This window comes from Cynoglossus semilaevis, chromosome 17 (genome assembly GCF_000523025.1).
Source record: "Cynoglossus semilaevis isolate Cse_v1.0 chromosome 17, Cse_v1.0, whole genome shotgun sequence".
Classification (NCBI taxonomy): domain Eukaryota; kingdom Metazoa; phylum Chordata; class Actinopteri; order Pleuronectiformes; family Cynoglossidae; genus Cynoglossus; species Cynoglossus semilaevis.
The window spans coordinates 13,051,304-13,074,396 of record NC_024323.1 but is presented as its reverse complement, the minus strand read 5'-3'; the positions used below and the strand labels follow the sequence as shown (position 1 = coordinate 13,074,396).

Sequence of the window (23,093 nt, the reverse complement as noted above, 5' to 3'; positions counted from 1 at the left end):
GCCTTACTATAGCCTTACCATCGTGAAAAAATCCAAAAAAATAAAAAGTCCCCGAAATGCCTTAAAATGCAAGATTAGGTCCTAAAACATGCTGCCAAGTGATTATTTTGTGTTTTAAACTCCAAAAAGTATTTTTTATGAATATTTCAAAAATCACCCAAAACATGCCTTACTATAGCCTTACCATCGTGAAAAAATCCAAAAAAATAAAAAGTCCCCGAAATGCCTTAAAATGCAAGATTAGGTCCTAAAATATGCTGCCAGGTGATTCTTTTGTGTTTAAAAGTCCAAAAAGTATTTTATATGAATATTTGAAAAATCACCCAAAACACCCAAAATCACCCAAAAATCGTGAAATTTGTAATTCTTTGTAATTAAATTTATTTGAATATTCTAAGAAAAAGAAATTTGCTAAGATGTTTGGATAATCTGTTGATTAATCTTTGAAAAAGTATTTTTCAAGACTTTATCTTTTCTGTATGTTTCTCATCAAAATATAGTGTTTCGGGAAAAAAATTTGAATTTTTTTTTTTGAAAACTTTTTAGAAAAAACATTTTTGGGAAAAACATTTTGGTCAGATGTTGAAAAATTATGAAATTCTTTGAAAAGAAATTTCAAACGTTTTTCAAAAAAAATCCTCATAATAGTTTTGATGAGGAACGTGCAGAAAATAGGACATTTTCCAAAAAGAAATTTTCATATTTTTTCATCTGACCAACAAGACAAGCAATTTCAGGATTTTGCAAAAAAAAATCATTTTCCTAACATTTTCATGATACTTTTTCATTCATTTTTCAACTGACCAACGTGACATGTATAATTAAAAAAAAAGTTTTTCTAAAGAATTTCTCAAAATGCATTAATTTGGTGAGAAACATGCAGAAAAGATAACATCTTGAATAACTTCAACTAAAGTTAAGCAGTCACTGTACGTGTAGTTAAACCTCTTCATTTAACGCTTGCAGTTTGTTGCACTAACTGTAAAATGTGATTTTATAAACAGATACAAAATAAACTGTTTATTTATTTACCAACCTAAACCCATTGCTTTAAGTCGTCTAAGTCTAATAAAATAAATAAATAAAATCAATTGACCATAACTGTAATCATTATCTTCTCAGCATTTATTGAGGCTTATCAAATACAATGTGTTACATTGTTTATCACAACAATTAGCAATAAACTTCTGACAGTGGAGTTCTACTGAAAGTAAATGTACTTAATACAGTACGATGTAATGGTGCTGAAGTACACTCAGCCATACTAGTTATTAGGTACAAAAACAGACAAACCCGTCAACATGCCTTGAGGACGTCCTTCAACCCAGTCAGGATCACTCACTCCTCAAGGACAACGCGTGTATCGATGACGTCAGTTCCATCTCTCACCGTTATGACACCCACCGTCCCTCCTCCTGTGGACGTCTCCTCCACGTCCGTACTTCGCGTAGACACATTCCTTACGGGCAGCAGAAGAAGTTGAATTTAAGACATTTTTACTGCACGGCCAACAGAAAAGTCCAAAACAAATCACTAAATTATTGAGAAAACAATTATTTAAAAGTCCTCACCTCCACAGTGGGCAGCGTCGTCCTTCACACAGTGGAGTCGGCCCAGCATGACAACTGTTGTTTTCCTGTGTTTAGTCCTTCAAAACAAAGGACAAAAGGTTCAGTTAATGTTGACCGTCTCTGGAATCTATGTTCGAATCATCCAGTGTGAAAACTTGGAGTTTTTTTAAAACGTAAATATTTGATAAATAAAAAAGGGGAACTTGATGATGAACTCTATGATGAAGAAGGAAAAGTATTCTAATGCTTACGTCATTTTTCCTTTTTTTTTCAACAGCTTTTCCATTGTGAAATCCAGCGTTCCACTCCTGGTCTTAAGGAACCAGTCGAGATGTTGGTCCAGCCCCACAACGAAGCATCTTTCTGGGTCGGCACATGTGACGCCAGCAGGTTCTGCTTCAACCTGGGAATGGTGAGAGGAAAAAAAAATTATTTTTACCGTTCCTCATGAAATTTAATATCCCTTCTGACATTTGTGACACAAAAGAAAAAATCATTTTGAGGCTCAAACATTTTCTAGATTAGAGAGAAATTCTGTCTTAAATAAATCTGGGTCTAGATCAGTGGGTCAGCCCCTCCCCACCCCAAAGCCACGCCCCTGTGACTTTAAATACTATTGAGAACATGATAACATGTGTATTTTTATGTAAACATTTATGTGTGTGTATGTGTGTGTGTGTGTGTGTGCAAGTGAAAGGCAGAGAGGGGGGAGGAGGACAGACAGGGACAGACAAAGACAGTGAAGGTGCCCTCATATGTCCAAATCAACTTATGCCCTCTGTGTGTGTGTGTGTGTGTGTGTGTGTGTTTCAGAGTAATAACAGACACAGCCATTATTGGATTTCAGGACGAGTGAGTATGACGGAAGACTGAGAATTAGACAGAGAGAGAATGAGGAGGTGGGAGGAGAGAGAGAGAGAGGGAGAGAGAGAGAGAGAGAGAGGTTGGTAAAAACAAGAAATTATTCTTTACTTGTTTCTTCTCCATGATGCCTGTCTCCTCCTGACTCCTCTCCTCCTGGAGCTCCCGTCTCCTCCTGACTCCTCTCCTCCTGGAGCTCCCGTCTCCTCCTGACTCCTCTCTTTCAGGTGTGTGTTGTCATGGCATCGGCCGTGTGTGTGCTGTTGTGTGTTTGTGTGCGTGCGTGTGTCTCCTTCAACGTGGACACATCCTTTCCACTCTTAAAAACCGGAGGAGACCAGACGTTCTTTGGCCTGTCGGTGGCGCTGCATGAAGACCTGAGGACAGGGGAGCACATGTAAGTCGGGGTTACTTCCTGAAAACAAGCTCCATTTTTTTTTTCAACAATTAAACAGACAAAGAAAATTCCAAGAATATACACAGAAGAAACTCTTACCTTTGATAGGCTGTTGGTTGGAGCTCCATTGGCCGGGGCGGAGCCTGGCGTGCCAGCCAATCGCACCGGGGGAGTCTACAGCTGTCCCATCAGTGAGGGTCAGAGTGCGGAGTGCAGCAGGATGAAGCTGCTCGATCCAGGTGTGACTCATCCACCCATTCAACCACTGACCAGTGAAGGGGAATCAAACCCCAAACTCCATGTTAGTTCGTTTGGATGCAGTCATTCTAAACCAGCTGTGGAGCAGGGGTCATGAGGTCACGTGTTTGTGTTTCAGAGGTGAACCTGTCAAAGGACCTGATAGAAGACATGTGGCTGGGTGTCTCTGTGGTCAGTCAGGCTCCCCCTGGTGGCCGTGTCCTGGTGAGTTTACCTTCTGTTTTTTTTGGGATTTGACCCTGGTCGTGGTTCTGACCCCCGTCCTCCTCCTTGACCTCCAGGTGTGTGGTCATCGCTTCGTCAAACTCTACGGGCCTCTGGCCATCCGACAGATGATTGGACGATGCATCCTGCGGGGAAATGACCTGCGCTACAACGACACGGACATGAACTGGCAAAACCTGGCGCAAACGTGCAGGTGAGTCACATGACCTTGTGTTTTTGGTTCAATGTTTAAGGATCAAAGACTGAATAAATAACTCTGTGTGTGTGTGTGTGTGTGCGTGTGCGCAGTCACGTCGGTGATGTCAGAGGTGAGGTCATGTGTAATGCTGGGATTTCAGCTTACATCACTCAGAGTGAGGTCATTATCGGGTCACCAGGAAGCTACGAATGGCAAGGTACGGTTCTACTGCGTTCCGTTCTGTACTGAACCGTTCTACTAGAGTTTGCATTTGACCTTTTGACCTGCTACCATCTCCACAAACTCCTCACTCTGTGTGTGTGTGTGTGTGTTAGGAAACGTGCACATGACTTGGTTGAACCCCGATGACCTCTTTGACTCACAGAAAACTTCCTTCATCAACATGAAAAGCAGAAACCTTTACATCGGTGCGTCCGGCATCACATCCTGTGAATGACATCATCTCTGATGTCACAGCCGGCGTCCACTCATCTTTGCCTGTGTGTCTTCCAGGTTATTCTGTCTCTCTGTCTCAACATGTTCTGTCACATGATGATGTCACCATCATCACAGGTGAATGGCAGCTTCTCTCTGATTGAGTTCATGATAATTGATCACGTTAATGTGATTGGCTGAGTTCATGATAATTGATCACGTTAATCCCGTTGATGATTGGACGAGGCTCTCATGATGAAACTGATTGACAGGCGCTCCGAAAGACAGTAAAGATGACGCTCGCGGCTCCGTGCTGTTGGCAGTGAAGGCGTCCAATCGGCTGCTTCCTCGTGTGACTCTGCGCGGCCAACAGACTGGTTCCTACTTCGGGAATGCGGTGGCGACCGCTGACATCAACAATGATGGGTAAACACGTCGTGCGAGTCGCTTCCTAGTTTGCGAAGGCTCTCTTCCTGTTTTTCTGGTTCAAACCAGAGCTCGTGTCTCTGTGTTATCAGGTGGGACGACCTTCTGGTGGGTGCTCCGTTTTTCTTTAATAACCAACAGGAAGTTGGCGGAGCGGTGTATGTTTACATGAATTTAGGTGGAAGGTTTGATTCCAGGCCCAGTCAGGTGCTGACAGGACCAGTTGGATCTGCCTTTGGAATGAGCCTCAGTGCCGCAGGAGATCTGGACCAAGACGGATTCATGGGTGAACATCACTGACACGACACTGATAAAAGATGTCATCGTTAAGGATAATCAATAACGCATGATCAGTTTACCACCAGTCAATATTCCTCCTCTCTGCTGTGATCCAGACTTTGCAGTTGGAGCGCCGTTTCATCAAACAGGAAGTGTGATGATCTGGAGAGGAAGCAGAGATGGAATTTCAACACGACCCAGTCAGGTCAGCTGACATGTGTGATGATAGTTTTTTTCATACTGATTTTTGATCCTATTGACTGAAATGTTAAGCACTGATGTTTGTAGTTAACATTAGCATGGTGGCTAACATGTTTCAAACGTCACTTACCAAATACTTTTACTTGAGGCAATCAATGAAGTAATTCTGATATCCAGAGGCACTACGCTTCCCCCTGCAGGTCATCCATGGCAGCAGCGTGTCACCACTTTTCAGGACCTTCGGTTACTCTCTGTCCGCTGGCCTGGATGTGGACAAGAACCGTTATCCTGACCTTTTAGTTGGGTCTTTGGACGACACCGTTGTTCTGCTCAGGTACATCAAGCTGTCAATCACACTTTTGGCCACGCCCAGTGCCACAAACAACAACTTTGTTCCATGTGTGTTTTCATTTGTCTGTCTGTCAGAACCCGTCCTGTCGTACACCTGAGTAAAAAGATCCAGGTTTCTCCAGAGGCCGTTGATCCAAACAACTGTCACTTCTGGTGAGTTTCACATCCAGGAAAGACTACGAGGCTCGTAAGAAACACGATCACGATCACGATCAGGCTAAAGAGGGAGCACGCTGCCAGTCAGACAGTTAGCAAACAGAAGCTAACAACGGGGCTAAAGGAAATGATAACGTAAATGACAGTTAGTTACTAGTAGGAATCACAAATAACCAGCCACTAACTCTGTGTGTTTGTGTGACTCAGCATTCAGGTACAGGTGTGTTTCTCCATCAGCTTCAGCTCAGACCAGAGCCACACTGAAAACATCAGTAAGTTAAAAAAAAAAAAAAAACACACACACACCTCATCAACAGACACATAAAAAAAAAGAAACCATTCAATTTAACAGAAGTTTCTCATGATGCACTTGGTTTGTCTCGCAGGAATCCAATTCACTGTCGCTGCCGATGTAACCAGCCTCAAGCCCCGCCTCCTTTTCAGTGACAACGGACAAAGCAGACTGTCCGGTTTCCTGACTGTGAGGAAAAGACATTGCCAAATCCTGAGAGTGGGACTGCAGGTGAGTTCACAGGAGGCACAGCCTTCAGGTCGCTGGGTCGAAGGTTCAGCCAAGGCAGACCGAGTCCGTGGACATGGAACCAACGAGACCAGGCACCGAGTGTTTGTCCTGGAGAGTTAGACAAAGTGAAGGAAGGCAGCTCGGCTAACGCTGCTAACAGACGGACCAAGCTAATGCCCCAAAGCTATCAACACGGAGGTGTTTTCTTGTGTGTCTTTTCAGAGTTTGTTCAAAAACTATCTGGAACCTTTAGTGTTTTCTCTCAATGCTTCGCTGAGCGAGAAGCTGCCCACGAGAAGAAGTGGTGTCCAGGACCTGAAAATGTTGCCAGTCCTTTCCCACACGCCAGAACCAACCAGAACACAGGTCAGAAACAAAATCAGAACAACCCGGGTCACAGATAAGCAACAGAATCCAAAGGAAAGAAAAAAACTATAAAAAATATTACTAAAAAAACGTACGATGATCTCTTCACATCCTAGATCCACATCCACAAAGCATGTGGTTCCGACAACCATTGCCAGAGTAACCTGCAGATGGCGGCCCAGTTCATGGACGAAAACCAGGAAGCCTTGGTCAGGTGAGATTCTCAGTGAAGTCCTGCTGGAATAAAACAGACTGGACCTAAAAAACCAAGGGGTGCTGGTTCTGAACTGGACTGATGATGTGGTTTGTGTTGGGTTCAAAGAAAGAACGTGGTTCTTCGCCACAACACCTCCTTCACCACGTTGATCCTGGAGGTGAACGTCAGCAACGTGCCGTCCACAGATCAACCAGCAGAGGACGCTCATGGTGCTGTTCTGAATGTTAGCTCTTCACCCTGCCTCGTCTACTCGGGAGTCAGAACCAAGGTACCATCCTGGATCTTCTTCCTGGTGCCACAGACCTTTAGAAGAACGTTAAGAGCTAAACACTCACTTTTCTTCTTCATCCTCTCAGGGTGAAGCTGTGACATCATCAGTGACCTGTTGGCTCCAGGAGATGGTTCTGCTCTGTGACCTGGGAAACCCGTTCAGAAAGAACCAGCAGGTTAGAGCAACATAAACAGCAGAGAAATAAGACAATTTCCAGAGACCGAATGTTCTATAAATGTTTTCAGGTTCAGATATTGATCATCTTCCAGTTGAAGACCAATCTGGAGGCCAGAGAAGTCCAAAGTGTTCTGCAGCTACAGACGTGAGTCTCTCACACACACACACACACAAACAGACGGACAAATAGCCAGTTACAAGCATGCGTGTGTTTCTGTGTGTGTGTCTCAGTCTCAGTGAACAGCCTCCTGTGTCTCCTCTCCTCGTCTCTTTGCTGCTGGACTTTTGGCTCCAGCCTTCACTCCAACTGTACGACTTTACTTTTTTTATAAATCAAAAATTTTAACAATTTATTGTAAAGTTTTGGGTTGTTTTTTTTTTACCTGTGGCTGACAAACGTCATTAGCAGTTTGTTAACGACAGGCTCAGACGGCCTGGCCCCGCCTTCTATCAAAGTCATGTGACGAGTGAACCCGCTCTGAAAAAGACGGAGGACATTGGTGCTCAGCTGATCTACGTCCTTCAGGTGAGGCAACGACTACAACTGTATGTACTCCGACAGCCACACCTGTAACCCTGCCTGTCTCCTCTCACAGGTAGATGTGGAAACCTCACTGCCCAGTCACCTTGGCCGTCTGCAGCTGCGATTTGATTGGCCGAGGGCTGTTTCCAGTGGGAAGCAGCTAATGTATGTGACACAGATCCTGGTGGACAGTGATACTGAGCCTCGCTGCCGTCCTGACAATATCATCAACCCCCTCAACCTGATAGTAACCACGGAAACACACAGTCCATCAGATAAGTAAGGTGACTCTGGGGTTTTGTTTTGACTGGTGTCTTCTTCTTCTTCTTTTTATTCCTGTTTGCTCAGCTGTCGGAGGAGGACCAGAAAAGGACAAAACAGAGTCTGGATCAGGAGGTGGAGCCTGTTCATTATCGACACACAAACCGGACACAAAGCGGACAAACAAAGTCTTACAGCCTAGTGAGTACTGCGGGCAAACAGTAGAGGGCACAGTGACGCGGGTCAGAGTGTTGATCGTTGTCTGTCTCTACAGGACTGTGAGCATGGAGCCCAGTGTGTAACTTTCACGTGTCCTCTGCTGGAGCTGAAGAACTCAGCTACTGTAACGGTTTGGGCCCGACTCTGGAGTTCCACCATGATTGAGGTACCGATTCTCTGAAACCCGTTGTTTGCAGCCAATCTTCCAATCAGCCACTGCTGTTTGCCTGCCCCCTGGTGTCCATCCGCTGAGTAACCTTGTCAGGTTTATATTTCAGGATTTTGCTGATGCCAGGATGGTTTTGGTTCGAGGTCGAGTGACTCTAGAACTTCAAACAAACAAGACCAACATTAGGATGGAGTCTCAGCGCATTGAGGTGACTCACTGCTGCCCTCTGTTGACAGTGCTCCTCCACGTGAGTAATCTCTCTCTGGGCTTGAGTTTTACTTGAGTCACGTGTTCCTCCACAGATCCAGGTACGGGTTTATCCGGAGTTTACACAACAGTTGGACTCCGGCGCCCTCCCATGGCTGCTGCTGCTCTCTGCACTCGTTGGAGTCTCCCTGCTGACTATAATCGCTCTGCTGCTCTGGAAGGTAAATGTCTCTACCTGATGGTCACAGTGGGCTCTCCAAAAAAAACAGAATTAGAAGGAGAGAGTCAATCAGTCCAACAAACTAATTGTCTTTAACTTTCCTTTGCAGTGTGGGTTCTTTGAGCGTCACAAGGCGGCGATCTACCAGGGGAGGATTGAGATTAAAGGGGAAATCCTGGACAAGTCCTTGGCGCCTGACCACGCCCCCTACCCGCCAAAACATGGAGTCACTTCGTGATCGTGCCGTTGTGTTTGCGGGTTGTTTCGTTGTCATTGTTGGTGTGTATTCCTGTTGATCGGTGCCTGGTTTTGTCTCCTGTGATGTCATGATGTCACACTGAGGCAGAGCTAAAAGTTTGCCACGTTGAGTCTGGTGTTTACAGTAGGTGTCTGTGATTTGTAATCCTGTTGTGTATACTGTACTGTACAACACGCTGTCGTGATGCCTTTAGGGTTTACAGTGAGGAATTTCACAAAGCTCCAGTTAATGTTGGAATTTAGATTCTGTTGTTTAGAAAATGTTTAGAATACTGTTTTTTATGTGTTTTGCTAAAAGACAATGCTGAACTTCAGGAGTTAAAAAAATAGAGAACATTTATTGATAACAAACCAACAAGAAAGAATTAGATGAGCGGAGCTGTGGAGGCCAGTGATGTTCAGACACACGTGACCCAGAAGTTACGGTACCGTCAGATCCCAGCCATCATCATCATTCTGCTCTTCGTCAAGATCAAAGCAATTCACCTGGAGCACGAAAGCAACAATTAGCGCCTGATGTGTTTTAACCCTTTAGGTTTTCTCTACATTCAGAATAATCTCAAAAGCAGTTTTAAAGTAGTTTCTCCTCTGATCCAAGAAGCTTCGTCAGTTCTACTGTCCTGGTGGGAGGTTTCCAGGTGGTTATCTATCCATCACAAAGGGGGTGTGGTGTCGAGTAAAGTGGTAACGTGAGTTGTTGGCCCTATGGTGGATCGTTCCCTCTACCTGTCCTCAGAGTTACCTCAATGGAGGTTTGAATTATGGCTGCACTTCCTGGGGAGAGCACTAAGGACAGCATTGTAGGTAAGTGATAGTTGGTGTCTGGGGGGTGGGGGGCAACCACCATAGGGCCAACGACTCACATGACCAATTAAAGGTCATATTGTCCGGTCCATGGCCACTTTACGCGATCCCACACCCCTCCTTTGGGGTGGATAGATACCTGAAACTCCCCACCTGGACAGTAGGACTGACGAAGCCTCTTGGATCAGAGGAGAAATGTCTTCAACTCACTCCAGGTGAGTCCAGGTGCCTACTTTAAAACTGCTTTTTAGATTATTATTATTATAACCTGGATGACTGAGCATATCTACAGGTATGTACATTCAGAATGTGTAGCTAATATGATAGCACTTTAGCCCCAGTGATAAAATGTTAAACGTTAGCAACTGATCAACTGAGAAATCACTGCAAAACGATAATGACTGATAACTGATCAATAAAACTGTCAAGTCTTGATGAAACATCTACAACATAAATGTGTCATTAATAATAATAAAAGTGCTGCCTCACCTGAAGAGCGCCCACTATCTGCTCCTGCTGGAACTGATCTGATGACTGTTTCATTTCCACTGCCAATTTTCCGTTTCCTGCAAAAACAAAAACAACTTCCTGTGATGTCATCAAAAAAACAGGCACATAAATGATGTGTGTCAGTGGACCAGTACTCACCTAATAAGATGAGCAGGACGTTGGCGAAGGCGTGGCCTAGAGCTTTGTCTGTGACCCGCTTCAGGAGCCGGCTACGAAGCTGCGGTAGCGTTTCAGCACCTGAAACCCACAAACAGACACACACAGGCACAGAGTGTGTGAGGTGGGTGTTTTAATGTGATTAGACCAGCGGTGCCCAAACTGTTCCACAAAGGGCTGCTGTGGCTGCAGGTTTTTGTTCCAACCAAGCAGTAGCACACCTGAGTTGACAGGTTTAATCAACTGGTCTCAGTCTTCAGACAGCTGATTGGTCAAACTATGTGCTCTTGGTTGGTTGGAACACAAATCTGCAGCCACACGACCCTTTGAGGAACAGTTTGGGCATGCCTGGATAGGACAGTGTGATCATGGCTTACCTGTGCTACTCAAGGATTCCTCCACTACAGCACCCCCTCTAGTGGTCTGACTGTGTTTGGGGAAGGACAACTGCAGGATGCAACCAATCCGTAGCCTACTCGTACTGACTCCACCCTCTTCTTGGTCGCCATCCTGGTCAGTAAGCTCTTTCAGCTGAGGACGACACCCATAGTAAGTCAGGTGACCTCAGACCCACTCTGGGTCTGTGTGGAAGTGAACACTCACTGTGATGATGTCAGAGGTCCAGCCATTGAAGCCCAGGTAGTGATTGGCTAGATTTCTGCAGTGGGCGGGGCTGAGGGGCCTGTTACTCATAGACTGTACGCGAGACGCCTGTTGGGACCCGAGCTTCACCTGAGGACACACACACAGAGAGGTTGTAACCCATGCAGTGGGCTGCAGTCTACACAGTTAACACAAGTGACACAGTCATTCAGTCCAAGATGATTGCCTCGGTCACATGTCTCACCAATATACACCACCTTCTTAACCCTTGTGCGGTCCTATTGGGTCTAGGTGACCTGGGGGTCACCTGGACCCAATATGTCTTTGTGTGTGTGTGTGCGCGCGCATGTACTGCATGACTTGTGCCAACTTTTCCTCATATTCTGGCACAAGATGAAAATCATTGCAAGGACAAACGGTGTGTACAAAAATGCGAAGGACCGCACAAGGGTTAAGAGGTCTGTTCCGGCCACTAACACATAATACATCACCGCTAAAATACCAGGTTTTTATGCCGGTCGTATCATTACATTTAGTTGTATTTATTCGCCACACCTTAAAGACCGGTCCACGAAAAACATTTCAGACATTTAACTGGTTGTGGAACGCTGCCTTAAACAGAATAATAAACAAAGAAAACGACTCAGACCTTCAGCTGTGGGCTGTGCAGCAGTGGATGGCCGTGGGTGCAGCGCTGCGCCTCTGCAGCCTGAACAGCAGAGTAAAACTTCACCACAGCCATGTGGCCAGGAGGGTGGAGCTCGAGGTCGGAGGTCACCTTCACCAAGTAGAGAGGACCAAATGATGAAAAGACACTCCATACGTTGTTCTGAAGAGGGAAACAGAAACAAACAGTTAGACACAAACACAGACAAACAGAGACACAAACAGAGACTAATACACAAATAGAAAATGTACAGACTTGACGACAGAAGTCGAGGTGTGTGATTCTGAGTGCACGCTGTGCTTACACCCCACAAGTTGGACGTCAGATAGAAGGGAAAGGGGAATTTGGAGCAAGTGAGAGCAGGGGTGTCAAACTCAAATTCACCAAAATTAAAACTGTGACAAAGTTGGAGGCCGAACTTAATATTTATTGAAAAAGTGACTGCTCTAGATAGTTTTCCGATGACGTCACGCTACTACCCATAGTTCCGTGGTCCGCCATCTTGTGCGGCAAAAGAGCGTATAGATAGATATTAAATACATAAAAGAACACCGATAATGGTAAATACCTGTGTTGTGTGGGGTTTTACCAACTGATCTGGGAATGGAGATCGCAAGTTAAAGTTTTCTGACATAAAGCGATCTGTCACCGAGGGAAGCTGACGGAGGATATTTCGACGGAAAGAAGAATGCTGTGGCTTTTACGTATTAGCCGTGCTAATTTCAACCCAGATCCAAGCAAAAGGCATTACAACGTCTGTTCTGAACACTTAATTTTGGGTAATTACATTATACTTTTATTTAATTCACATGTTCAATGTCAATAAAATTAAAATATATCAAAATGTACTTTGCATACATGACAAATGCACACAATGCAAACGTAAATCCTCCATGTAAACTGTTATTCTAATGATGTTCACAAAAGACATACATCCGTACATGCCACTGTGATTTTTACAACACGCTGTATTATTGTGTTAATAAATACCGTCTTCCTCCCCACCTCTATTCCACTGAAACATGCAACTCCTTACTAGACTTTTTCAACAACAAAATACTCAACATCCACCATCACCTTCATCATAACATGCCAGTTCTCATCCCGCCTGAGCCCCCTCTTCCATGCCACCTCTTCTCAAGTTTCCTCCTTCCTACTACTTCTGAAATCTCGGACCTCATCATCAAGTCTAAACCCACCACCTGCCAACTCGACCCCCTCCCCACAACGCTGGTCAAATCCTGCCTCCCCTCTCTGCTCCCCCACATTTCTGCTATTATCCACTCCTCCCTCAGCAATGGTATAGTCCCCTCACTTCTTAAAACCGCTGCCGTCACCCCCATCTTGAAAAAACCTGGTTCAGACCCCAACCTCTACGATAACCTCCGCCCAATCTCAAATCTTCCTTACATTTCCAAAATCCTAGAAAAAACTGTTGCCTCCCAACTCCACTCCCACTTATCCCACCACTCACTTTACGAGCCCTTTCAATCTGGTTTCCGCCCCCGCCACAGCACAGAGACAGCCCTCCTCAAAATTACAAATGACCTCCTCACTTCAGTTGACTCTGGTTCCTTATCCATTCTCATCCTCCTCGATCTGAGCGCCGCTTTTGACACCATCTCACACCCCATTCTCCTCAATAGACTCGCTTCCATTGGTCTCTCTCACACACCCCTCACCTGGTTCCGCTCTTACCTCACTGGCCGCACTCAATATGTCCAACTCAGATCCTTCACTTCAAAACTCTCCCCTGTCACCACAGGTGTGACCCAGGGCCTCTTCTTTTTATCATATACACATTCTACACACATTCAACATCCATTTCCACTGCTATACGGATGACACCCAGCTCTACCTCTCCTGCAAACCCAACTCCACACTCCCACCCCCCTCCCTCACCACCTGCCTCTCTGAACTTAAATCCTGCTTCACTGCAAATTTTCTCAAATTAAACTGCAATAAAACTGAAATCCTCCTTCTTGGCACCAGAACTACTCTTTCTAAAGTCAACAGCTTCGCCCTCACCATTGACCTTTCCACAGTTTCCCCCTCCCCTCAGGTAAAGAGTCTGGGTGTCATCCTTGACAGCACACTCTCCTATCAGGCTCATATAAACTCTTCAACCCGCACAAGCCTATTTCCACCTCCGCAACATCAACAAACTCCGCCCTTCCCTTACCCCTCACACCGCCGCTATCCTTGTACACAGCCTCGTCACTTCCCGTCTCGATTATTGTAACTCCCTCCTCTACGGCCTCCACCAAAAGTCTCTCCATAAACTCCAGCTAGTCCAAAACGCAGCCGCCCGTATCATCACAAAGACCCCTTCCCACCATCACATCACCCCTGTCCTCCAACATCTTCCCATCTCTGGAACGCATTACCACCCGATCTCCGTAACTGTGACTCTCTCCCCACCTTCAAAACTCACCTCAAAACACACCTGTTCCGGACAGCATACTCCCTCTAACATCCCTCCTCCGTGCTTTTGTTTATCATTGATTTTAAACATGTTTCTATGCCCTGTTTTAAATGATTATCTGTTTTTTTTTTATTTTATGTAAAGTGTCCTTGAGTGACCTGAAAGGCGCTTTTTAAATAAAATGTATTATTATTATTATTATCATCCGTTATTTTCAACTTGTCCAAGTATCTTGCCTTTGTAATTGTGTCCAGTTAATCTCTATACAACAATTTCATCTGATCGACCTCCGACGATTTAATATTCTTGTCTTTTGTTGTCATTATCGATTGTTTACGTCTACCTATTCGCGTCTCTTGCCGCACAACATGGCCAACGGCACGATGTATCATGGGTAATAACAATTATCTGAAAACCATCTATTGTTCATGTTTCCTTTCCTTCTCTGCAGATAAGTAATGCAGAATTCTTACAGGGCTATATTCTTATATATAGTGCTATATACTGGTGGGCCAACTCTAGTACAGATTTGATATGATCTCATGGGACAAATAAAATTACAGTGTGCACCAGATTTGGACCCCGGGCCTGAGTTTGACACATGTGAGCTAGATTAAGTGGCAAGAGGTGAGCCCTGGGGGGGGGGAGGATAATTACGGACAGAAATGTCTGTTGTCAATACTTCCAGTCGAGGTCAGAAGTTTACATACACTAAAGCAAAAATGATAACCCAATTTGCCACACAATTTGAATGAAGACATATATGTGGTTATTCAATAATAGTGTCTTCGTTATTCTGCCAATGGAGTAGATCAGAATTTCTGACCTCAGATAGATATTTAGTTGATTTCCCCAAATAGCCACAGATTCTTGTGGTTCATATGTTTACATACACATCTGGTCCATTTAACAGTAAATTAGTTGAACTTGAAGGCTGTACAATCATTCATGGAATCATCCCTTTAGTCTGGTGTTCATTCATGTTGTGTAAAAGCCAAGGTGTAGAAATGATGGGGCATAAAAGCAGCTTGACTTTACATACACACTGCATTTTGACTTCAGACTTGCAATGGGAAAGTCAAAAGAATACAGCCATGACATCAGGGAGAGAACAAATATAAGATGAATAGAATATAAGATTATGACCCGGTTAAAAAAAGCAGTGTTCTGCAAAGAAATATTAATAAATCTCAAATTATGAGGAAGCTTAGCCTTTTCTTTTAATTTCCCAAAAGCATTATTCCTAGGGCATTGTGGATGCCAGTTTATTCATGATTCAAGTGTGTAACTTGAACTTTGCATGAGATTTAGTATAGACACATGTACTGTATGTAAACTTCTGACCTCGACTGTATTTTAGAAAGAGGGAGAATGGAAGTAAGCACAGGTAGATGACGTCACGTACAGTAAAGCGTTGTCGGGAGAACATAGTTCTGTCGTAGTTTAGCAGCACAGGGTGGTTGTGTGTAAGGTAACGAAGTGAGAAAAAGAAGAGGAAGACAGTAAAGACAGACATTACACTTTGATTAAGGTCAACGGACTTACGTGGATCTGGATCTCACTCAGACTGGACCGCATGTTCCATACGAAAAGAGTTTTGTCGTTTTCCTTTGGGACCACAAACTCCACGATTTCGACGTCCATGACGCTCAGCCGTTTATGTGTAGTTGGAACATTGCAAGTTTTCTAATGTTCGAATTTGGACACGGATAAAAGAGTATAAGCGAAACAAACAAACAAACCAAACAAATCCTAGTTTCCCGCCTTACGCATGCGCCGAAACGTTTTCCGTTTCCGGGTTTACTTCCAGGTCCTCTGGGAATTTGGAATGAGCTGTGCCCGTGTCACAAAACTCACCGATACACCGTGATGCCGTGAATAGGGCCCCGTGAACGGATAGCTATCAAAATGGCGAGTTAAACTAGAAACATTTAATTTTATTCGAGCAAAAACCCAACAATGTTAATATGAAAACGAAACGAACAGTTCCATGTTATCTCACACTAAAATAACACCAAACCAATTGTCAACTCAAAGGAGACCAGTTCATTTTCGGTTTATTTCGAAATTACGTCAGAAGAAAACTAAAACTCCCACGAAATAATAGAGTATTCATACATGGGCAGTTATCATCGTGTAGACTAATACCAAAGCTCACTTTTCTCACAGGACTGGTCTGAATTAGCTTTTACATATTAAAAGTTTACATCGATCCTGTTTAACTAAGTTCCTGTCCCCTGTGAGTGGTTCACTTGATTATTTGGCCTCTGGATACAATATTATCACATGTAAAACATATTCAGTAAATATATTTTTTGGAAGGGAAATTAATCCGGTTATTACTACTTTTACAAATATATGTTTTATTTTTCATTTTTGTTTGACTTCTGGGATGATTAATATAAATGATTAAAAATGACAATATAAATTATTAATAAAGTATATACACTCTGATGTGACATAATGCTTGTGTGTGTTTGTGCCTCTGACCTCAACACCTGGTGTCTGCCTCCAACGTGAAAGTGATGACGTCAAGAAAGAAGAACAGAAGAAACACGAACTTTGAAAAAAAAAAAAAAATCAAGTTAGAAATGATGTTGATGTGTAATTTGTAGTTGTTTGTGTGCGTGCGTGTGTGTGTGTCTGTAGGGAATCAGTGGGACTTTCTCTTTTTTCTTTTGTCACTTTTCTCTTTCCACCTTCATCATTCAAAAGTCCTGACTCCAGCTCTGTCTCACACAAACACCTTCACACACCTTCACAGTCACACCACCATGCTCATGCACAGCTCTGTCCTCGTCCTTTTGAGCCACCTGACGGTGGCGCTGTGCTGTGATTCGCTCACACAGTACAGTCACTACAGCAGCATTTCGCTGAAATTGGTGGACAACATGGTGAGTACTCCAGGTCCAGGAGGACAACTGGTCCTGGAGCGTTCAATCTGGTTTACACTATGGTTTTCTGTGCAGCATCAGTTTATCAAAAGCCAAACACAAATCACGTGTTGGACTTTTGATGGATGTAGTGTGTGTGTGTGTGTGTGTGTGTGTGTGTCCTACAGGGTGGTCAGCTCAGTGGCCAGGATCCTCCAGTTTACTTCCCGTACAGACTCTACAGACGCATACGATGCAGTAGGGTAATAAATCAATGGATTAATCAATCAATCAACCAACCAACCAAGAATTTCAAAATGACAGATGTCATCAGGCGATGATTTCACCAACAAATGATAATGATGTCATCAACAGGAAGAACGTCAGCTGAGCTTTGTCAGAGAAAGTCTGGAGTTGATCTTCGACCTTTATCGCACTAACAACACATATCCTGCGACCTGGGAGAAAAACACGATTCAGCACTTTCTCATCAGCCTCGAGCGGCTGATGGACACCCTTGACCAGTGTGTGAGTAACAAGTACCAGTGTGTAACTAACGAGTACAACTCCACTGTCTAGTAACAGTACTGCCACTAATTACTAATCAGCATCATTAATAATCAGTTCTTTTTCACTGGCGTTTTTCCTTTTCAGGTGTCAAAGAAGAAAGGCAGAAACATCAAACTGAGAAAGTACTACAGGAAGCTGATCAAAAGAACTGTGCACGCCACTGTGAGTATCAGCACTGGTGTTAGCCCAAACTACCTTCTCACTAACTGTAGTACAGATTGGATCAACTTGCTGAAGCAGTGACTCCTGCTCTAACTGTAATACCCATTATGTCCACAGCACGGCAGCAGTGAGTCGTGGAAGTTCGTCATGAGCGAAACCAAAACTCACTTGGAACAGTTACATCTGCTCGTCTCATTCATTCAGTTCATAAAAGGGGCGCGATGTTCACGACTGCACTAACTTTAACTGGAATTAATGATGGACAGATTTTATTGTTATTTATTTTATATATTTAAGACTGTTTTTTACCAATTATTTATTGGATAATTTACTTATTTATTTGTAACTTTTGTGCCACGGAAAATAAAATAATCTTGAGTGGGAGGAAGTCTACGTTTATGGGAGACTGGGTGGCAGAAACATGTGGTCTGATGTAGATCTATTTGATGGAAATGGAAAAATAAATGAAGTGAACTCTTCAAACCAAATACCTACTACTTGAATTTATTTTTAAAAAACATTTAAATTAGTGGTTAATAATAGATTGGTTAATAATAACCACTTAGTTATCAGTATAAATCTGTAAAAGTCTCTCCACAGCCTAACACTGTTCAGTTCTATAAAAATACATTTCTGGTCTTCAAAAAATATATACTCTGAAGTGATCCTTAAAGGTAAAAAATGTGAATTTTAACTAATATTTTAAATTGAATCTGAATCTTAAATAAGTCCATGATATTAAATACTGTTTTAAACGTAAACCCATCAAAGTTAATACTCATTAATTCATACATTAATGTATTCATCACCGTGGGGTTGAAGCTTCAATCAAAAACCAGTAAAAGATGAAAGGCTGCCTCTGTTGGTTCTAGTCCTGTGACTGAACGTAGCTTTCTGGGAAGAAGCCCTGGTTTCCATCCAGAAATCCTTGGCACCAACCGTCACTGTGGCGATGCGTCAGGTAGACAACGTCACCCTCAGTCAGTGTCAGCTCCTCAGGGTTTGCGGCCGTGTAGCTGTACAGCGCCACCACTGGAGAGACAAGGAAATGCAGTTAGAGCAAAGACAAGAAACGGGACAATATACTGCTGTAGCAGTAGCAAGAGTTGAACCAACACTAGCATATATGCTAACAAGAGCTATGTTAACGAATTCTATTCTAAGCCACATTAGCAGTCGTAGCATTGTAGCAGCTGATTGTACTGATTGTATTCTTGGCAATATTAGTAACAGAAGCATTAACAATAATTTAATTATCGACTTTAGTACCTTTCTCCAGATAATGTGGCTCGGCGTCGCTATCGTTAACCAGTGGCGGAGGGAAGGAACTTGTGATGTCATCGAACTCTTCTACATCCAAGGAGAGAGGAGGAGGCAGGAGAGGAATCTCCAGATCTACAGGAACAACAGCAGCAGCTGTGAGTGATACTCGCTGCAAGTACTGAGGCTGCTACAAGTACTGCACCTACTACAAGTACTGAGGCTGCTACAAGTACTACATCTACTGTAAGTACTGAGGCTGCTACAAGTACTGCATCTACTGCAAGTACTGAGGCTGCTACGAATGTTACTTCTGTTACAGTTACTACATTTGCTACACATACTACGTCCGCTATTAATACTACATCCACTACAGCCACTTCAAGCACATGTACACAGTACTACCTCAACTATGAGTACTGTGTCTACCATTTACTGCCCATTAATCGTTCTTACCCAGGTGTTGCAGGTGAGCAGGTAGGCGGGGTCTAGCTGCAGAATGGGCGTGATCAAGAGGAGCACACGGGGGCGGGTAAGGGGGAGGGGGCGGGATCATGACTGACAGACAGGTGGAGGAGGGGAAGTCAGACTCCAAGATTATCATAAATTAATAAATTGTAAATCTTCCTCCGCAACCAGCTGGACTACAGACTGTCCTGTTAGACTAAGGACCTTCCTGGTGAACTACAGACAGTTGTGATGGACTACAGACTGTCCTGCACCCCGACATTTCCCAGAATCCTACACTGACAGACTGTCGCAGACAAAAGTGAAACAAAGTTTTGTTTGTTAACCAATGAGTTACATTAACGCTGACACCAGGGAAGTCAAAAAAAAAAAAAACAACAGTAATGGAACATCGGAGGAACAGATCCAACCTTCACCAACTGAAAGACCTGATTTTCAACATAGACCAATTACAACAGCAGAGGGCACCCTCTCTGTGCTTACAGGGTTGAACAGCAGGCAGGAAGAAAGAGCGAGTGTTGAGAGAGCGGGAGGCGGGGCCTGAGCGTACACGCAGTGAGAGAGAGCGCATAGCTGGCACCGAGCAACGGTGGCGGCTCCTCCTAGAGGAGGAGCTGGGGACTGCAAAAACAAAGGGGAAAAAAGACAACATAAAAAAATGGAGTAGACAGAGCGAATAGAAGGAACAAGCAAAATAAAAAGAAAACAAACAAGACAAGAGTGCTAAAAAACAGACGGGACTAAAAGCAAGAGCACAAGCAAAAAATTATATGTTGAGAATAAGAGCGAGAGCATCACCATCTAGTTCCTGAGGAGGCGGAGGAGGGGGCGGGGCTGGCAGCTCGTCGTCTCCATTGGACAGTGAATAGAACATGACCTCATCAGCAGGAGGTGGCGGGGGTGAGGGAGGCAGGGAACTGCTTTCCTCCACCACTAGGTGGCCAACAGAGAAGCGATGTCATAGTAATGTCATCATCAGTGTGACTAATAATTTGCTGACGCAGGTTGGTCACTCACCTGTCTCCAGGTGGAGGGGAGGGGCTGGTGGAACATCTGAAGGCGGCTGCGGTGTTATGATGTCATCGAAATCAGAAGGAGGAGGAGGTGGTGGAGGCAGGGCAGGGGTGTTCATGAAATCATCAACCTGAGCTGTGATCTCATCCTGGGCAGGAAGAGGAGGGGCATCATTCAACACTGACGTGATGATGTCATCAGGAGGATTAGCCAGCAGAGTGGTGGGAATTGTGGGTGGAGCCACAGGTTTTCCAAAACTGGAGCTAAGAGACGAGATGATGATGAGAATCAGTGACAAAAGCTGAAAGTATAAGATACTGTGATCAACGTGAGTTATTATAAACTGGCTGAGCTGCAGCGACTCCCCCTGCTGGCTGAGCCTACGACGTATTTATTTTTTACAATCCAGGAGTCTGCAAGATTTTTTTCTCCTTTTATCTTTTGCCAATTGTCTTTTCTGCCAGTTTTTTGTGTTTTTGTATTTTTCTTTTTGTTGCTTTTCACATTTTATGCAACGTCTTGTTCTGGATTTTGGCACTTGTTGTTCTGTTTAGTTTTTATATTGAGGCGCAGCCAGAGGATTACCTGCCAGCAGGCGACACTGAGCACTGTTCTGGCTCTGGAGCTTTGTTAGACCTGGAAACACACACACCCACACAGTTATTTCCTGTTATTATCCTTTTTGAATTACTCCAGAAAAATAAAGGTGAACCTGAAGGAGGCGCTAAATTGACAGATGCTTTCTGTTTTGTCCTTCTTTCCAGAGACCTTGGGGGAGGAGGGTAGAGGGTTGGGGGACAGAGGGGGAGAGGGGGGGGCAGAGAGAGAGAGAGACCCTAATGAGTGAGTGCCACAGTTTCCCACGCTGAACAAAGGCTGTACGAGTGCATGTGTTTTTGTGTGTCTGTGTGTTTGTGCCTAAATGAGGAACTTTGTTCCTGTGGTTTCACTGCAGCGCGCACATTTCCTGTTCACGACTTCACTGCTTCTGAAAAGGGCACTGACACTTTCTGCGTGTTAGTCTCACCTTCACACCATGGCCAAGGTGGTCCAGCATCTGGAAGTTGATTGGCTGGCGACTGTAAGTAGGGCGTTTCTGGACACCTGCAGGAGTCGAAGCAGGAGGAAGGACCTTCATGCCACGTGGAAGTCGTCGCACAGACGTGAAAACACCGATCTCCCTCCGTGACACTTTCTCCTTGTGCATCTCCACTGTCTGGGGGACGGAGGGAGGGATGGGGGGGGGTTAGGGTAAAGGAGGAGGACGAACATAAATCCTGATGGAGTCTGAACCTCCTACACCTCAGTGCTTTTGTTTATAATCAATCATTTGGGGCTGTAACCAAACAGAGAATTCAAAATGGAGCCTAACGCTCAAAGGGTGAGAATAAATGTTTCCCTTTATAAGAAAAAGGGAGCAAAACAGACAAAAGTAACTTGAAAATTGGTCTGTTCACAAGTTCACATTCTCTCACAAAAGTCCAATGTGTCCTGAAGTGTCAGTTTGTCATGGTAAATCTAAACAAATTATTTTAAACATAAAATACCACATTTGAACGAAGGATTTTCTTGGTGGTGTGAGAGAGAGTGAGTGGTTGCTGTTGTAAGTCTGTCTAACACCAAGATAAAGACGTGAACAGAATGTAAATAAATGTCTGTTTTAACCCACACTCTTAAAGAAAACATGGGCTGTTCCTTTAAATCTCAGAGCAGTTGTTTGTTCATTAAACAAAGACAGAAAACAGAGCCTCTATTCATCCACTGACACACACACACACACAGATTCATCAGCTGTGTGCTTTAGTGTGTGTGCACCACTTAGCCTAACCTGTCCAATGAGGTTGATGGACGACTCCATACGACACAGCTGATTGGTCTGAGCCTCAAGCAGACTCAGCACATTATTGGCCAGAGTGCTGATCTGGTAGGCGATGCTGGCCAGTGACTGGGTGGTGAAGTTCTTGGTCTCCTCTAGCGCCACCGTACTGTTGTCACCTGACTGATGACATCACATCCTTACTTCAAGAAAAGTCAAAACAGCATTACTGGTAGCAATTAGTATAAACAGTTGCAACGTTGACATTGGTGGTAATGGTAGCAGCGTTAGCATAAATTGCAGTATTCACACTTACCTGAACGCAATAGTAGCATTAGCATAAGTGGGTAATGTTTAATTAGCCCAGTGGTTGTAGTAAAAGCATGAGGAAACGCAGCATTAGCATTGAAAGCAGTGAAACACATGCAGTAAAAAGATCAATATTAGCACGAGACGCAGTTGTAGCATCTCTGCATGAGCTGCAGTGGAGGAAGCCATGTCACTGGGATTCATAGCATAGCATCAGCAATAGTCATATACACAAGGATAACTCTAGCAAAAGGTGGTGTGATTAGCATGAGTCACAGTGGGGTTGGGGGGGGGGGTGTTACATCAGCATTAACTGCGTTACTACCAGCAGTGATGTTTGTGGCGGGACCAACACCTGTGGTGTTAGGAGCTAAAGCAAGACAAGGGTTAGCACAAGTTACCAGAAGTCACCTGCAAGTAGTTGTCGTGGCAGAACTGCGCCACCTTCAGCAGATTTGTGTAATTGTCCACCAGAGCTTTTCTGGCGGTCGGAGCATCACCCAGAATCTGGGTCACGACCTGATCACTGTTCTGGTTCTTCATGATCACAGTCTGAAAGTAACCAAATATTAAACAACATTTAAAATTCATCATTCAAAAAAAAAAAGACACTGTAGTTTAATAATTTATCCATTCACTCACATTCACCCCAGTTCACTCACAGTGGTGTGAAATCAGAAGATCTGTGGAGTTCAGCCGGGGAGTTC

At 44.1% G+C, this 23,093-nt stretch overlaps 4 protein-coding genes and 1 long non-coding RNA gene across 7 annotated transcripts; 2 read left to right on the top strand and 3 right to left on the bottom strand.

The window, feature by feature from the left end:
* Window positions 1–2,635: 2,635 nt before the first annotated feature.
* Window positions 2,636–8,928, top strand: LOC103393404 (integrin alpha-3-like). The gene is made up of 27 exons (XM_025064572.1): window positions 2,636–2,829; window positions 2,938–3,068; window positions 3,206–3,291; window positions 3,369–3,505; window positions 3,601–3,707; window positions 3,826–3,918; window positions 4,004–4,063; window positions 4,198–4,351; window positions 4,444–4,637; window positions 4,747–4,835; window positions 5,032–5,165; window positions 5,258–5,335; window positions 5,546–5,610; window positions 5,725–5,861; window positions 6,084–6,227; window positions 6,344–6,441; window positions 6,550–6,712; window positions 6,801–6,890; window positions 6,961–7,037; window positions 7,124–7,201; window positions 7,316–7,418; window positions 7,489–7,662; window positions 7,764–7,877; window positions 7,951–8,061; window positions 8,174–8,272; window positions 8,367–8,492; window positions 8,601–8,928. The coding sequence occupies exons 1-27, from the start codon at window positions 2,672–2,674 to the stop codon at window positions 8,727–8,729; spliced, it is 3,129 nt and encodes a 1,042-aa protein (XP_024920340.1). The 5' UTR covers window positions 2,636–2,671; the 3' UTR covers window positions 8,730–8,928.
* On the bottom strand, window positions 4,479–5,080 carry LOC112488416 (uncharacterized). The gene is made up of 3 exons (XR_003052430.1): window positions 4,962–5,080; window positions 4,711–4,792; window positions 4,479–4,615 (listed from the first exon to the last, which is right to left on the bottom strand). It is a non-coding gene; the product is annotated as an uncharacterized LOC112488416 (long non-coding RNA).
* A 139-nt stretch (window positions 8,929–9,067) lies between the features above and the next one.
* On the bottom strand, window positions 9,068–16,708 carry rdm1 (RAD52 motif containing 1). 2 transcript variants are annotated; one of them, XM_008330364.3, is made up of 8 exons: window positions 16,405–16,708; window positions 15,460–15,600; window positions 11,472–11,651; window positions 10,823–10,951; window positions 10,597–10,750; window positions 10,202–10,300; window positions 10,043–10,119; window positions 9,068–9,235 (listed from the first exon to the last, which is right to left on the bottom strand). In XM_008330364.3, exons 2-8 carry the CDS (start codon window positions 15,556–15,558, stop codon window positions 9,170–9,172), a joined length of 804 nt encoding a protein of 267 aa, XP_008328586.1. In that variant the 5' UTR covers window positions 15,559–15,600; window positions 16,405–16,708; the 3' UTR covers window positions 9,068–9,169. The 2 variants fall into 2 exon arrangements, with proteins under 2 accessions (XP_008328586.1, XP_024920339.1); XM_025064571.1 differs by lacking the exon at window positions 16,405–16,708 and having other exon boundaries at window positions 15,460–15,899.
* ifnphi1 (interferon phi 1) lies at window positions 16,660–18,145 on the top strand. The gene is made up of 3 exons (XM_025064573.1): window positions 16,660–16,808; window positions 16,976–17,050; window positions 17,163–18,145. Exons 1-3 carry the CDS (start codon window positions 16,689–16,691, stop codon window positions 17,364–17,366), a joined length of 399 nt encoding a protein of 132 aa, XP_024920341.1. The 5' UTR covers window positions 16,660–16,688; the 3' UTR covers window positions 17,367–18,145.
* On the bottom strand, window positions 18,008–23,093 carry abi3a (ABI family, member 3a). 2 transcript variants are annotated; one of them, XM_025064570.1, is made up of 10 exons: window positions 23,029–23,093; window positions 22,798–22,938; window positions 22,090–22,260; window positions 21,289–21,477; window positions 20,974–21,029; window positions 20,847–20,897; window positions 20,265–20,524; window positions 20,046–20,180; window positions 18,789–18,914; window positions 18,008–18,551 (listed from the first exon to the last, which is right to left on the bottom strand). In XM_025064570.1, the coding sequence occupies exons 2-10, from the start codon at window positions 22,927–22,929 to the stop codon at window positions 18,388–18,390; spliced, it is 1,284 nt and encodes a 427-aa protein (XP_024920338.1). In that variant the 5' UTR covers window positions 22,930–22,938; window positions 23,029–23,093; the 3' UTR covers window positions 18,008–18,387. The 2 variants fall into 2 exon arrangements, with proteins under 2 accessions (XP_024920338.1, XP_016896180.1); XM_017040691.2 differs by having other exon boundaries at window positions 23,049–23,093.